The 15,231-nt window shown below is 40.0% G+C and overlaps 1 protein-coding gene and 1 long non-coding RNA gene across 3 annotated transcripts in view; both read right to left on the bottom strand.

Annotated features, from left to right (window-relative positions):
• ctdp1 (CTD (carboxy-terminal domain, RNA polymerase II, polypeptide A) phosphatase, subunit 1) overlaps positions 1-15,231 on the bottom strand; it is a 78,488-nt gene that overhangs the window by 49,816 nt on the left and 13,441 nt on the right. For both annotated transcript variants that reach the window (XM_028036361.1, XM_028036360.1), the window contains exons 9-11: positions 14,812-14,953; positions 14,493-14,717; positions 12,972-13,125 (exon numbers count right to left, since the gene is read on the bottom strand). In XM_028036361.1, the coding sequence (XP_027892162.1) occupies positions 12,972-13,125; positions 14,493-14,717; positions 14,812-14,953 (521 nt within the window). The remainder of the gene's footprint in view (positions 1-12,971; positions 13,126-14,492; positions 14,718-14,811; positions 14,954-15,231) is intronic.
• LOC114156123 (uncharacterized) lies at positions 1,344-1,805 on the bottom strand. Its single transcript, XR_003597909.1, has 2 exons — positions 1,743-1,805; positions 1,344-1,617 (listed from the first exon to the last, which is right to left on the bottom strand). It is a non-coding gene; the product is annotated as an uncharacterized LOC114156123 (long non-coding RNA).

Raw genomic sequence — 15,231 nt, 5'->3', positions numbered from 1 at the left:
TCATTGCGATGATCTCTATTCATCTCACTGGCGAACAGATATTAATGCTGCGTCACTATAGACAAGTTTACTCTCAACAAAAAGTATGTCGAGTACACCACCAGAGCAGACAAAATACAGACTTTATGGCTGAACAGTAGAGCAAATAAGAAAAAAATGATAATATAAACATTTATCATTATAGACAGATTCCTAGAAAATTAATTTACTGCAAATTCATGCAGAAACTCTTGGCTCCCAGTAACACCAAAAAGCTCGTACATCTCACAAAGGAGGTAAGAGATCAATATCTGCAGGCTACTAAGTGCGAGCCGTGATCATGGTAACAGAGGACCTGCTGTGTAAAATCCTCCTACGATCCAGCACTTAATGAATCTTGTCTGTAATGGCCTCCATGTCAAACTGCACAGTCCAAACCTCACCTTAATGATAGACCATTATCACCAGTTCCTTATTTCAGTTTGTTCTGTTTTTAGTTGCCAAATTTGACAATTGACCAAATGCTGTCGAGGCATTTGATTCAGAAATGAAGAGGTAAAAGTGATCAGTTTAATTTTTTTTAAATCCTCTTTCAACGTCCTGAAAGTTTCACATTTCAGGAAAGTCAGTTTGTCTGGACAGCAATGAAGCGACTGCATGAAAAAGTTTAACTTTCTTAGCATGGAGAGGGTTAAAAAAAAAGACTCTCCTTCAGGTTCCTCTCCATCACAGCAAAACTGAACGATCCGACAGACTCGCTAGATGAATTTAATTGTGCCATTCCGACATCATAACTTGTGTTTACGCTCCCGCAAATAAGTCATGAGCGAGTCGATGATAACTAAGGAGAGGCCCATAAAACCCTGACAGATCCGCTTGGCGAGCTACAGGATGACTCATCAGCTTTGCTGACACAGTACAGTAGAGGTGTGAAAACTTCTCACTGCAAAGACGCATCGCTTTGCAAACGATGCACAACTCCGAACAGAGCATAGCTTGGGGTTGTTTTACACTCGCAGAAAACTGGATTTTGGAAAACAGATGGAAGATCTGCAGTATTAATAGCTCTTGGAAGGCTTTTTGGGGAGGTTGTGGGAGTATTTTCTCACATTATGACCTCAAACTTTAATCTGTTTTTGGAGGAAATTTTCATTGATCAGGCAAGTCAATGTGTGGAGATGAGGGGGGCTGTTTGTAGTTTCAGATCATGAAGCTATGGGGCGTTTTTGGAATAGAGGGCACGGCCAGCAACTCAGTATTCACTTATGCAGCATATGTGTGAAAGATTTTCCCCGTAACTTACAGAGATTCTGCAGCTTATTGGTTTTATATCATTTCACACTTTCTTTTTTTCTTTTCTTTTTTTTTAACCCCTCCAGGGGGTATTTTTTGTGGGCTCTAGTGTCCTAGTGTCCCCTATATGATAGCGGGTCGACAGGAAACAGGGAAGGAGAGGGGGGAAGACATGCGGCAAATATCGTCGGGTCCGGGAGTCGAACCCGCGACGGCCGCGTCGAGGACTCAAGACCTCCAAATACGGGTCGCGCCACGCCCTATGCCACCACGGCACGCCCATCATTTCACACTTTCACCTTTGTTCTGAAACCCATGTTTAGTTCATCAAAATATGAGAATGATCTAAAGGTGGAGAGACAGAGAGCGAGAGTTACTGGTTTTATGTAGTTACTCCATTTTAACCAAATTTGCCTTTTTATAAATGTATTTGATATTTGTTTCACCTACCAAAATAAATGTGTATTTACCTGTTGACTCATCCTGCTTTGTCAAAAAGCTCAAACTTAGTCTGACTGGAATGTAGAGCGCCTGAGAACAGCAATGTTGTCAAGAAAAATGGTTAAAGTGTAACTTAATGTAGCAGGTCTGAAACGATTAATCAGATAAATCGTAGCTAATCAACTATCGAAATAATCAACTTATTTAGTGAGTGATTAATTACTAACTAAAGTATGCAGAGTCACTATTGATGACTTAGTGATGCATCACAAAGTTTCAGCCTTAAGGGTGCAAGGCTGAAACGATTAATCGTACTAATTGATATGAAATAATCGTCAAATTAATGTAGTAATCGAATAATATTTAACCTTAGTTTGCTGACTAAGAAAAAGTCATTTGGGTAAAAAAATAAATTAATTTAAAAAAAAACATATTCAGAAAAGTAATTGAGTCAAAACTGCACCACGAATACATGTAAATTTTTCATGTAAATATGTTTAGGCTTCACACAGTTCAGATGTACTAAAGGAATGTTATGCTATTGATTTTAGGCAATGCATTGTTTATTTTCTTACTTAATAAATGAGTTATATTGTTTGTTTACTTGCATATTTTAATCTATTTCTAATACTGCACAAAAAGGTTTAAGTGGTTAAATGAAAAAATTGTAGAAAATGCCAATTTTTGTATCTGATTAATCGTGATAATAATTGATTGATTAATCAATTACCAAAATAATTGTTGGTTGCAGCCCTAAACAAGCAGCATAACCCCCCCCAAAAATCAGTGAGACTAGTTTGACAAAGACTGTTAGGAGGTGTTGCTGGAAAGCATAAGCTGCTATAACGCACGACAGAAACTGCGAGAGCCTGGGAACCGATGGGCTGTGGAACGACTCGAGCTCTGAGAGTAAAAGTTGATTGACCTTGCATTTAACTATCGAAGAAACACGTGACTTCGCCCACTCAGCTTCTGTCTGACAGAGTCAGCGTCCTGGACTTATGCAGGCGCATGTTCACATTCCTCACACATGCAGAAACTCTGCTTTATTCACAACTCCGAGGAGAATTCTGTGTTCCTGTTTAGAGGTCTGTGAGGAAAGAAAAAAAAACTAAACACTTCAACCAATTCTCAAGTGGGTATAGTAACCCGGCTTGAACTCACAACAGAATCCCTTTAGCACTGTTTTTCTTAAGCATATAGTTCTCATTTAAAGCCACTTTAATCACGTGCAATCTATTAGGATGTTACAGTTTTAATCCTAGACTGATGTTATTGTTTTTTATGCAGATGTATGGAGAAACACATGAAAAGGAACCGAATGGGGGTTTTTGTGGAGCATTAACTCTTCGCATATTTGATGTATGCGCACAGTTTGAGGCACTTCTGTTCTGAAGAAGACAAGTGGTTTGGGATTAAAGGTGTCAAATTCACAGCGATTTGATAAGTCAATTTTAGGGCTGCAACTAAATTATTTTAGTTATTTATTCATCTCAATCATTTTGACGATTAATCGGATAAAAAGAAAATGACCCAATTCAGACTTTTTATGCAATATTAGACATACATTAAAAGATGCAAATAAATAATTCAATTCCTTTTCTAAATAAGAAAAATATTCTGTAGCCTGAAATGCAATAAAATGGCATTTATTTAGTGTATATTTGACCATTTGTAGCAAAGAATAAAAAATATTTCTAACATTAACAAGTGAAAAGCTCAGCACTTTCTGCCTGACTTACCATCAATACAATGCAGGGATAATCTGTTGACTATTTTTGGATTAAAACATTAATAACTGGATGGCAAAAGGTGCCTAAAAGAATTTTTTATTTTGTAAAGAATTTGAATCAGGTGAAGCTAAAACTTCCACTTGAGTTTTGGGTAAAACATAATCACAAATTTATATGTATATATGCATATATAAAATGCAAAATTTATATATTTTTTGTACAATTTTGGCTTAGTTACTGCTCTGACGATTAATAAATTACTATATTAGCTGACAACTGTTTCTATAATCAAGTAATCACAACTAATCTGATTAATCACAATTAATCCAATGAATTTGACTATTCCAATTAGTCACAACTAATCCGATTAATCACAATTAACATGTTTCATTTTTTTGGCAGAATTGTTCATATTTACCATTCACAACCTTTAAGAGTAGTTTTTAAATGGCTGTGCTTAAATGTCAGAGATGTCTCAGTAATTCTCAGAAGAAATTGTCATACAAATCTCCCTGTTGCTCTTGCCCTGCAGCGGCCTAATGTCTTTCTGAGATCCGCTGATTCCAAAAACTGATTGTATCCTGGTGAAACTGCAGGCATAGCTAAAAATAGGTCCATCTGACACACTCAGGTCATGTCGACCTGGTGTTATTCAGTGAACTAAAAAGATTATCCTACTTTAATGCGAGTGGCAGGTAAGCATGCTGAGTTCTGGTAATGGGCCTCGGTGTCTAGATTTGACAGCGGTAGATGGGGAAATTACAGATAGATTTGGGGATGATTCCTGTCTTCATAGGGAGCGGCCTTCAAAACAAAGATGCACCGATCCACTTTTATCACTTCCTGTTCCGATATCCGAGTATTGGTCAATACTGATCCAATTTTTTTCCTTCCCTTTGTGATTACTTCAAATCAGTTTTAAAATACAGAAAACTGAAATCCAAGTAGAATTTGCTCCAAGATATGCGCCTAAAAGCAAACAACTGGACTCGACTGAATACTGATGTATTGAACAAAAAACGGACACACATTCTCCAAGCCATCAAATGGCCAACAAGGCTTCAGGAAAAGGTCACACAGCTGGTACACTGCTGCTTTTCTCCGCCCGCCGTTCTTTGTACATGTTGCTCCAGATAAACTGACAGAGCGTCGTGTAACCGTCGGTGACATTTAAATGCGAGGCTGTCCACCTGATTCAGACGTTCTGCCTCGCTCTGGCCAATTAAGAGTGCTACTGTCCCCCCGGTGGCCCTGAAGATCTACAGCGTTTAAGAATGTCAAAGACTGCCCTTTCGCCGAGGCGTACGCCAGGAACGTGGCATTTGAAACGGTGTTGGAAAAGGTATTGTGCTTTTGAGTCAATTTATGTTTTTGTAAAAAAAAAAAAACAAACAAAAAAAACAAATGATGTTAAAGAGGGATTTAGTTGTGCTTCGAGGAGCAAATGTTCGCCCAAAGGAAACACCAACTGCAGCGTATTCACCGTCCACCCAGGAAGTTGTGATCGCAGCTATTAATTAATTAATTCATATGTTTGAAACTTTTGTGCAGATTTCCAATTTTTACTGGACATTGTAACTTTCCTGCAATTCTGATCAATCACTTCAACGTTTTTCTGCATTTCCTTCCTGTCTGACCAATAGCAGCAACTCGGATGAACTTTGACCGATCCCATTTATCAATAGTTTTTAGTCAATTTAGAGAATCTCAGAGCAAAGAAGAAGGAAATTAAACTATTAGCTTGAAACAACATCAATAAAAGCAGTCCAACGATTAGGCTTGTCACAATAACAAATTTTGCTGAACGATAAACCTTTCCAGAAGTTATTGCGATAAATGATAATATTGTTGTTTTGACAATATTTTAAAAGTACCTTATTTTCCGCACTTTAAGGCGCACCACATTATAAGGCGCATAGAATAGACGCTACAGTAGAGGCTGGGGTTATGTTATGCATCCATTAGATGGTACTGCGCTAAAGGGAATGTCAACAAAATAGTCAGATAGGTCAGTCAAATTTTATTAATAGATTACAAATCAGCGTTCTGAAAACTCCGTTCATTCCCAAAATGAATAAGCAGCTGTTTTACTTTTTTCCCCGAGGTCAAGTAAGTGACGTGGTATTCGTTCGTGTGCGGATGGAGAGATTACGTCTTTTCATAAACCGAAAGCACCAAGAAGGACCGCCTCTAAATTCATTGATATTAAGTTCGCGTGCTAGCACTGTTGCCTTCATTCGAATAGTGATTGTACTGACAGTTCTACTTGCTGCTCTCTGTTCAACAACCCACTGTTCGAGTTTGTCCTCCAACTGTAGCCATCTCACTTTGCTCCCTCGGAAACTGTTTCGTCTTCTTTACTTGGCGCAGGTCATCTTGTTGCTTCCTCCACTTCCGCACCATTGATTCGTTCATGTTAAATTCTCTCGCTGCTGCTCTGTTCCCGTGTTCTACTGCGTGACTGATCGCCTTGAGCTTAAACTCTGCGTCTTAATAGGAGCCATTTTGGGGTCTTTACACAAAACCCAGCGTGCACCGCGCGCTTCTTCTTCTACGTGGGAAAATGAAGTCGGCGGCTGCTTACCGTAGTTGCGAGACCTGTTGTGACTCAATATTGGTCCGTATATAAGGCGCACCAGATTATAAGGCGCACTGTCGGCTTTTGAGAAAATTGAAGGTTTTTAGGTGCGCCTTATAGTGCGGAAAATACGGTAATATAATGGTAATGGCAAAAATAATAATGCAAGAGCATATTTCTAAATGATCAATAAACTTTAAATTCCAATGAACATCTAACATTGGAACTGGAAGACATTTTAAATAATCAAAATAAATAAACAAAACAAGAAAAAAAAATGCATTTTGAAGTGTAAATAAAAACTGTCCTTCAATAAAAAGAGCTAGTTGAGACCGAAGCACTAAACTGAAGACTTTTATCATCCAGTTTTTGGCATAAAGAGAGAGAGAGAGAGAAAAACCTCGACCTCTTTTAATTTATCGGCTTTATCGTTTCTGCCTGTATTTTTTCTCTTTCTATTGATGACACTGGATGAGAAGGCTCAACTCCGGTGCACTCCACTGACCCCTCCCTTCCTCATTTGTTAGGAAGGGGAAAAAATGAGAAGGGGCGGGGGAGAGTGGACTATTGCATCCGGTAGTCAGTGCGCACATCATTCTGTACTTCTGAAGCTTTAGACCCCCGTGAGGAGTTAGCAAGGTACAGAAACACTATCTGATATTGGGGGGGGGAAAGAGCTCGAAATGGAACTGGTTTCAAAGCCGAATGCAACTGCAGCAGTGTGAGAGTGTTTTGGATTCAAACCAAATGACTGAGGCGAACCGCTGAACCTTTGTGAGCCAATATGTCGCATTTGTCACAAAACAGTAGCAACTAAGAGCAGCAATAGAACCAACTTGCACCTGCACCTAAAGCACAACCATCCAGCGAAGTTTTCCCAGCTGGGGACAAAAAGTACAATCAGTGGCCCGTCTCCGTCTTCAAGTTCGCGACAGTCCACCATCACTGAAGCAATTAATCGACAGGCAGCGTGCAAAATGGACAGCGCAAAGTGGTGTGCGCTCACAGACAGCGTAGTTCGCTTAATTGCTAAAGAGATGTTCCCATTTAATACTGTTGAAAAGCCGGCATTTCAAAAAATGTTGCAAACATTTGATAGACAGTACGAAATCCCCTGAAAAACATACATTTCACAAACGGCAATTCCACAACTGTACAACAGTATTAAAGAGGACATACTGAAGGAGATAAAAGAAATTTCAATTTACTCTGCTACATCAGATATGAGGTCAAGTTCAAATATGACCTCTTATGTGAGCTTGACCATTCACTATATAGCCGCTGACTGGACCCTGCACTCTAAATGTTTAGAGACCAGATATGTCCCAGATAACCATAATGCTGACACCCTGGGAGAAAACCTGAAATCTGCTTTAGCAGATTGGGGACTGGATGAGCACAAACTGGTCTGCATCACAACAGACAACGGTGCTAACATTGTCGCTGCAATAAGAAATCTTGGCTGGCCATGGCTCAACTGCTTTGGCCACAACCTCCACCTTGCTGTTTCCCATGGTCTAGACCAGGGGTGCTCAATACGTCGATCGCGATCGACTGAAGGTTTTGAGTTGATCTCGGCAGTAGGTGACAAACTGAACGCCGCCAGGACATTGAGACCAGCACTTTCTCTTCTGACGCGCTTATCAAAATATTAACAAAGATCCTAAACGTTTGTAGCTTCACTAAACAATAAAATTTTTTTTAAAAATCAACAAGACGTGTTAAAATTAATATTCTCAGTAATTATTGTTTCAACAAGGTGTTGCGCAATTCAGTGCCTTTCAGTTCCATTAACAAAGACAAAAGGCGACTCAAAGACCAACTGACTAGCAGAGCAGGAGTTTAAATTAGCTAATCAACCAATCATCGAGAAATAAATATCAAGTCTGGAAACCTGATGTCGTAACGGACTGAATGTTATGTTTTTAACGTAATTTTTGATCGGCTTGTGGGGCGCAGGCGGTTGCCACGGCAACAGGTGTGCTAAATGACAGAGAGAGTAAAAAAGTAAGAGTAGTTATTTTACCTTTGTTTGCCTTTGCTGTGACGCATTATAACCGCTGTTTCTAAACGTTCGATAAACGACAAACTTAGACTAATTACCTTGTTCGTTTGTGAGTATACGTCATTCACAACAAACATCAAATAGGACAAATATATTTCATTAAATTTTAACAAACAAATGGTTTCTACCATGGTAATTATGTGAAATTAAATTTATTATATCCCAACTTCAGAAGATTTGCCTTTACCTTTACAGAGCTCTTTGGTTCCTCCTATCAGTCTGTAGCTTCTCATATTGAGGTCATCAAACCAAATTTCAGATCTACCATAACTGACTGACACCTGCTGGCCTCAGGTTTGCAACCAGCTTGTGACTGAGAAACCCGTAACCTCCTCCCAGTGACAAAATCTCACTGAGGAAGAAATTGCATTAGGTTTTCTATCACTTTATTATTTCTGCTATATTCGCATATAAAGTAAGTCAATAGAGTTTCATTTACAATTTTTATGTCTTCGTGTCATGAAGTAGATCTCAGCTGGCTGGTGAGAGAAAAAGCAGATCTTTGTCTCAAAACGTTTGAGCACCCTTGGTCTAGACAGTGGCAACGGACGGACAGCACGTGCCATAGGACTCTGTAAAAGTTTGGTCAACACATTCAACCTGAACTCCCATAAAAAGAGAGACCTGAGGAAGGCACAGAATGAAGCTAATCTCCCTCAGCACAATCTCATTCTGGTGAGTGATTTTTTATTCATTCATTTGTAACTCAAAATATTCAGTCATGTTTATCTTTTTGTAGCATGTAGACCTGTAGAATCTAACTAAGACTGTTGTCTGGCAATAATTTTACATATAACAACAAGAAGAAGTTAAAATACATTGACTAATAAAAAAATAGTATTGTTCTAATACAGTAATAACATATTTTGCTAGAGCCATTTTGGTGTTATTTCTACTTGTCAGCACAAGAGGAGTAATATGTTACCTGTAACTGGTGAAGTCTGTCCCTAAATGAGTAACATAATAATTATATATATTTTTCTAATAAAAACATTTTCAATATCCCACAGGATGTTGTCACACAATGGGGCACTAAACAGAAGATGGTCAAGAGGGTGTTGGCAACTCCCAGCCATAAGACGAGTCCTGGTTCAAGAAAGAAAGCACGGCCATCTCCACCCAACCTGGCAAGATATTTCTGTGTTGGAGTCCATCAACGCAGCAATGAAACCACTGGCTGACTTTAGTAAGTAAGTAAGTAAATTTTATTTCTATAGCGCTTTTCACAGACCAGGGTCACAAAGTGCTGCACAAAGTGTAAAAAATAAAATAAATTAAAAGCAACATACAAAACAATAAAACACAGTATTAAGCTAAAAAGCAAGTTTAAAAAAGTGGGTCTTAAGTTGTTTCCTAAAAGTGTCTATACAATCCAAAGATCGAATGGTACAAGGTAGCTCATTCCAGAGGCGAGGCGCCACAGCTTTAAAAGATCTGTCTCCTCGAGTCTTAAAATGGGTCCAAGGAACCATCAGCAAGTTCAGACTGGACGACCTGAGGCTCCTAGTCGAAACATAAGGCTGGATGAGGTTCTTAATATAGTCTGGCGCCTGTCCATGAAGAGCTCTAAAAGTCAGTACCAGGATTTTGTAGTGCATCCTGTAAGATACAGGCAGCCAGTGCAAACTTTTGAGGATGGGTGTAATATGTTCCCTCCTGTGAGTGCGAGTGAGCAGGCGTGCAGCAGAGTTTTGTACAACCTGCAGACGCGCAAACTCCGTCTTGTTAAGACATGTGAACAGACTGTTACAATAATCCAATCTCGATGAGACAAAAGCATGAACAATCATCTCAAGCTCACCATAAGTCACCATCTTACGAAGTTTAGAAATGTTCCGAATTTGGAAAAAATTCGGAAAGGACTTTACAGATGTCCTTTCAGGAGAAACATACGTCACAGTGTCCTCTGTTAAGCCTGTGCTGCAACTGATTAAAGGCGACCTTCTCTCTCCAGGCCCTGATGACAGCCCACTGACTGCCAGTATTAAACAAAACATATCAAAGATACTGACTGAAAAATACAGTTCAGAAAAATACAGACATCCAAGCCCTCCTGACAAAGGCCACCATCTTGGATCCAAGGTACCGTGGCAGCATGGAGGAGGCCGGGTCATTGGATGACGGCAAACACCAGCTGGTGCAAGAGCCACGGGACTTAAAAGGGCCAGAAGTAAGTGAAGAAGGTGTAAGTGGTGAGGGCTGCAGCTGAGCTGCTGGAGGAAACAAAGGCTGCCTCGCCCACCAAGAAGAAGAGGCTAAGTGACTTTCTTCAAAACAGAAGAGCTCAACTCACAGTTCAGACACAGGCTACATACCCAAAAAGAGAGCAGGCTGATGCAGAACTGACCAGGTTCCTTCAAGAAGATGCTATTGATGCCTCTTGTGATCCCTTGATGTGGTGGCGTGACAACCAAAGACGATATCCTTTGATGGCAAACTTGGCTCAAAAATACATGTGTATTTGTGCAACAAGCACCAGTTCAGAGAGAATGTTTAGTACAGCTACTCCTGAGAGATCCTGCCTTAAGCCACACAAACTCAACATGTTGGTATTTCTTGCTCGGAATCTGTCTGATTAAAGTAGCTACGGATCTGTTTAAAGAATGTTGAGGCATCTGGTCTTATTTAAGAGTGTGCTTTTGTTACTTTGTACTATTTGTTTATAAAATGGCAGTGTTGCCTATCTCTATTTAAATCTAATGATATACAGACTTCATAATCTGTACTCTTTTGGTTGGACGTAGTTTTTATTTCCACTTTGGTTTTAACTTGTGTTTAGTTTTTATTCAAGTGCATTTTTTGTTAACAGAGACTGAGAGTCTATTTTATTTTTAATTTTGGTTGTTTTATTTTGTTTACCAGTTCCAGTGTTAAGTGTTCTTTTGAAAATAAAGTGTATTTATCTTTGGCAGGATGTGCTTGCATTATTATGTCATTATCATCACATCAGTTTAAAATGGTCTACAAGCAATATTATCGTTTATCGCAATAATTTTTGATAATTTTTCGCTCAGCAAAATTTGTTATCGTGACAGGCCTACCGAGAGGATCCCAGCTGAGCCGTCACATCAGAAGCCCACAATTCATGAAAAGGTCAAATCAATAAAAATGGCTCTGAATGTCTTTACAACATGCCTCGTCACATGTTCCATTTAGACAAACCACAGAGGGGCCTTTTTTTTCCTGTACAATAATCACTTACTGAGAGGTTCTTGGCACATCTCGAGGGTCTGCTGAGCAGATCTCTCCGCGCTGCAGCATTAGCACAACTCAGACTCAATTAAAGAGCATTATCCAGGCAGGAGGTGCCGAGTTCTCCGTCATTACTAATCACTTCACCTGCCTCATGAGGCCCACAGATATAACATGCAGAACGCCGGCGGATATGGAACGGAAGTAAGGGAATGATGGAAGTGGAGGGCCAGAAGGACATCAAAGGAATGTGAAGAGTTTCAGGAGGATTGAGTGGTAACCGGCAGGTTTGTGGCTGGCCTTTGACCTCCAGCTGTTGGTTAAGCATACACCTGTCAATACTGATTAAAGCTATACCGTTCCAGCTGTGAGCAGGGAATAGTTATTCATTAGAGGACGGGCAGTTATTGCACCACTTATCACGGAAAAGACGTTATTAAGATGAAAACTGTCACTCGTTAAGACAATTATAAAGGCAGACAATGTTTGCAAACCCTCAGACTTGGCGGTTTATCTAATACTTATCTAATATTTACAAAAGTCTGTCCATGACAAAGTTCAAAATGTTAAACAAAACAGGGAAATTTTGCTGCAATACTTTTACTGCTGTTGGAGCAGCAAAACAACTAATAGGATTAATCGTGATTAATTGATTGCTGAAGTAATCGTCAACTGGTAACTGATTAATCGATAACTATAGTTAACTAAATTCTGGGAGGATTTATGGGGAAATCAGGAACCTTCATGCAGAAACTGGAGCAAAACACTCAGACGTCTGAGTCTGTGGAAACTCAGCCTGATTAAATCTGAACCGTTTAAATTCTTTAATATAACCTTATATTTATACTTTTATTTTTTCTTCCTAAATATGTTGCTCAGTCGAAATCTATTTTCGACTGAGCGACAGTTAACTATAGTTAACGATTACTCCAGCTATTGTTAACTGGAGTAATGGAAAAAAAAAAGATTATTTTGCTGAATCAACAACACACTCAGAGCAGCAATTACGCCAAAACTGCACAAAAGATTCTGGATTTAAGATGAAAAACATTGTTCTTCACCTCAAGCGACAGTTTTAGCCTCACCTGTTTAGCGTGTATGAATTTTAAGCAATAAAATAATTTAGTTTTATTATTTAAAATAGGAATTGAATTATTTGTTCATTTATTTACCTGTGCATTTCTAATATTGTATAAAATAAGCCCAAGCGGCTAACCGAAAAATCTGCAGAATGTGGCAAAAACATTTTAATCAATTAATTGTCAGAATAACCGATTACCACAATAATCTGTAGCTGCAGTCCTGCATCCAAAATACTTCTATAGAAACTAAAGTTTCTTTTCAAATAACTTCTTATAGACTGAAAAAAAAAGATTGGACTTTGGGAGTTCCAACCAAGCGGGATCGGGAATGTAAAGGATGGATTATGCGTTTGTTTCACCAGCAGATTTAGAAAGCGAAGTTGTTCATGTAGATACGGGGTGGGAAAAGCCTGTTTAGCTTTGAGGAAGCTGAACAGGCTGCAGGTGGATGCACTTCCAACCACCTGTGAGGTGACTATGTTCAAACATATCCAGAAAGCGGCTGAGCTACTGTGTTATGTGCTGTGTGTGCATTCACAGTAAAAACCTCCAGAACGCGTTTCTGCACTCTTTACTCTACCCAGGCCGAGGGCGGCGGTGGTCCTCACCTCTTTGTCCATGCTGTCCAGGTCCTCCTTGCAGAGCGTGTACAGCGGCATCGTTTCCGACATGCTCGGCTGCCGCTCCCGGCGGGAAGGCCCCGGCTGCTCGTCGTCCTGGCTGGACCCGGCCGCCTCATCTTGCTGACCCTGTGCAACTCCCCTGAGGCGTAAGAGCAGAGGAGAATGAGAAAACCAGTCTGAATGGTGGAACCGGTTGGAAAATGGGGTTTTTACACATTCACATCTCAGGTACTTCATACTTTTCCAGGAATCCTGGAAATAAAGCACAGATGCACCAATTCAATATTGATATCTGTATCAGTCCTGATACTTTAACACATCTAGATCGGTGACAATGTGGCCAATCTACTCAGTCTAAGTCTGTTTTGTGCTCTGATGCTTTATTATTTTACATTTAGAATTCCTTATTGAATTTTTTGACCCATTTGAAAGAAAGTTTGCTGCTGTTTTTTTTATGTTTGACCAAAATGTTCAACCTATTGTTTCTATAATTTTCAATTTCTTTATTATTTATTTCATATTGGCTGTTTTTACATGTTTGACCCAGCTTGTGAAGCTATTTGTGTATTTACATGTGCTGTACTGGTGCAGCTTTATCAAATATATTTATAATTCAGTGCATTTATGTCTGTGTTTGAAAAAAGAAACGTTTTAAGTCAATACAGCAGTTTTTCTGTATCGTATTGTATTGGCCGATACTAAACCTCCGATACTGGTATCGGTAACAGAAGTGGAAAAATGTGGATAGGTGCGTGGATCCCTGGGAAAAAAAAATTTTAAATTCAACTTTCTGCTTTTAAGCTCATTTAAAGGCACATTAAAATTAAATATCCTACATTTTAGTGAATCTATCAGAACATCAGAAGCATCGCTTTCTGTCGCTTTGTACTTTTATATTTTTTCCTTTCTTTCTTTGTGTCACTCAGATCTTTGTGGGCCTCGCCAGGGAGCAAAACTCATTTGCAAAAACGCAAAACACAATCAGCTTTTAACCGTCCAGCACAACAAAAGCAGGGAGGTTAAAGCAGGCGAGCGACGGTGGGAAGCACGCAGGACTCGGAAAAGCCTAATGGAGGTATATGCAAATGTGAACGGGACGGCTTCTCCGTTTCCTCCGGGCGCTGCTTAATTGAACGGATCTCCTTTGATGATTCTCTTCATTTTAAAGCAACTCGCTGAAAACTTAATTGTGCCTCTAATCCATGAATAAAATAGGGCAATTTTCCACTTCAGATGATTAATCACAGAGCATCGTCAGAGATCTGCTCAATTTGAGGATGTTTTAAGGACGGAGGGCGGCCGTCTGGGGCGAATCAGGAACGGCAAAAGCAATAAAAGACGGGACAAAAAGCGATGCTCTTATTTTATTTAAGTGAAATTTGGAAGTCATTCGAAAATAAAAAGCATTTTATCCATCATCATTCTTTATTGGCGTTTTGCAAAAAGAAATCGTTGATTTGTATGATTATCAATGTTCATAGTGATATAACGGGTTGAGTGCAGTACCTGAGACCAGACTGATCCATGCGGTCGGAGAGGGGTCCCGACACCTGGAGGTAGGCTGATGGACGCCCCGCCTGAGGGCCCCTGCGGATTAGCTTCCCTGTCACCGAGTCATAGGTCCGGGCCTCTGAAAATGCCCCTCGGGGTCTGGGGTGGACGGGAGCTGGTTGGAAGACGGCCTTCTGCAGGCAGCCCTGATTGTCGAGAAAAGTGGCCGGGCTGTTGCTCCTTCAAGAGACAGAACTGGGAGTTTAACTCCGTACTTGGGCTCGTACATATTTAGCTGCTAATAGATTAGCCTGGGAGATCATGATTCTGGTACCGTGGCGTCCTGGAGTAATCCTCCTTCAGAGGGTACAACTGCTCCTCCACCCGCTCCCAGCGCTCCAGGCAGCTCCACAGCCAGTCGGGGTTGACCACATGGAGGTGCTTGCAGCCCTGCGCCTGCCGTACCTTCTCAGTTCCTGCGAGAACCACAGTTGTAAGCGGTTTGGTGAAACATTAGCTCACAAGACAGAACAAATATGGGCTGTATGAGAAAAGGATGATATTTTTTGAGGGAAACTTGGAATACAAATAATGTGTTTTCACATAAAGGCTACAAACACTAAACTCAATAGAATAATCCATTCTACGTTGGACATGTCTGTCTACAGTGGTGGACACTGCTAACTAAAAGTCAGTTGTGTCAATTACTCAACTACAACTACTCAAAAACATTAGTTACGTTAATGCTAAAGCT

This window comes from Xiphophorus couchianus, chromosome 13 (assembly GCF_001444195.1).
Source record: "Xiphophorus couchianus chromosome 13, X_couchianus-1.0, whole genome shotgun sequence".
Lineage (NCBI taxonomy): Eukaryota > Metazoa > Chordata > Actinopteri > Cyprinodontiformes > Poeciliidae > Xiphophorus > Xiphophorus couchianus.
Note: the sequence above shows the minus strand (reverse complement) of the source record. Positions and strands in the feature narration are given on the sequence as shown.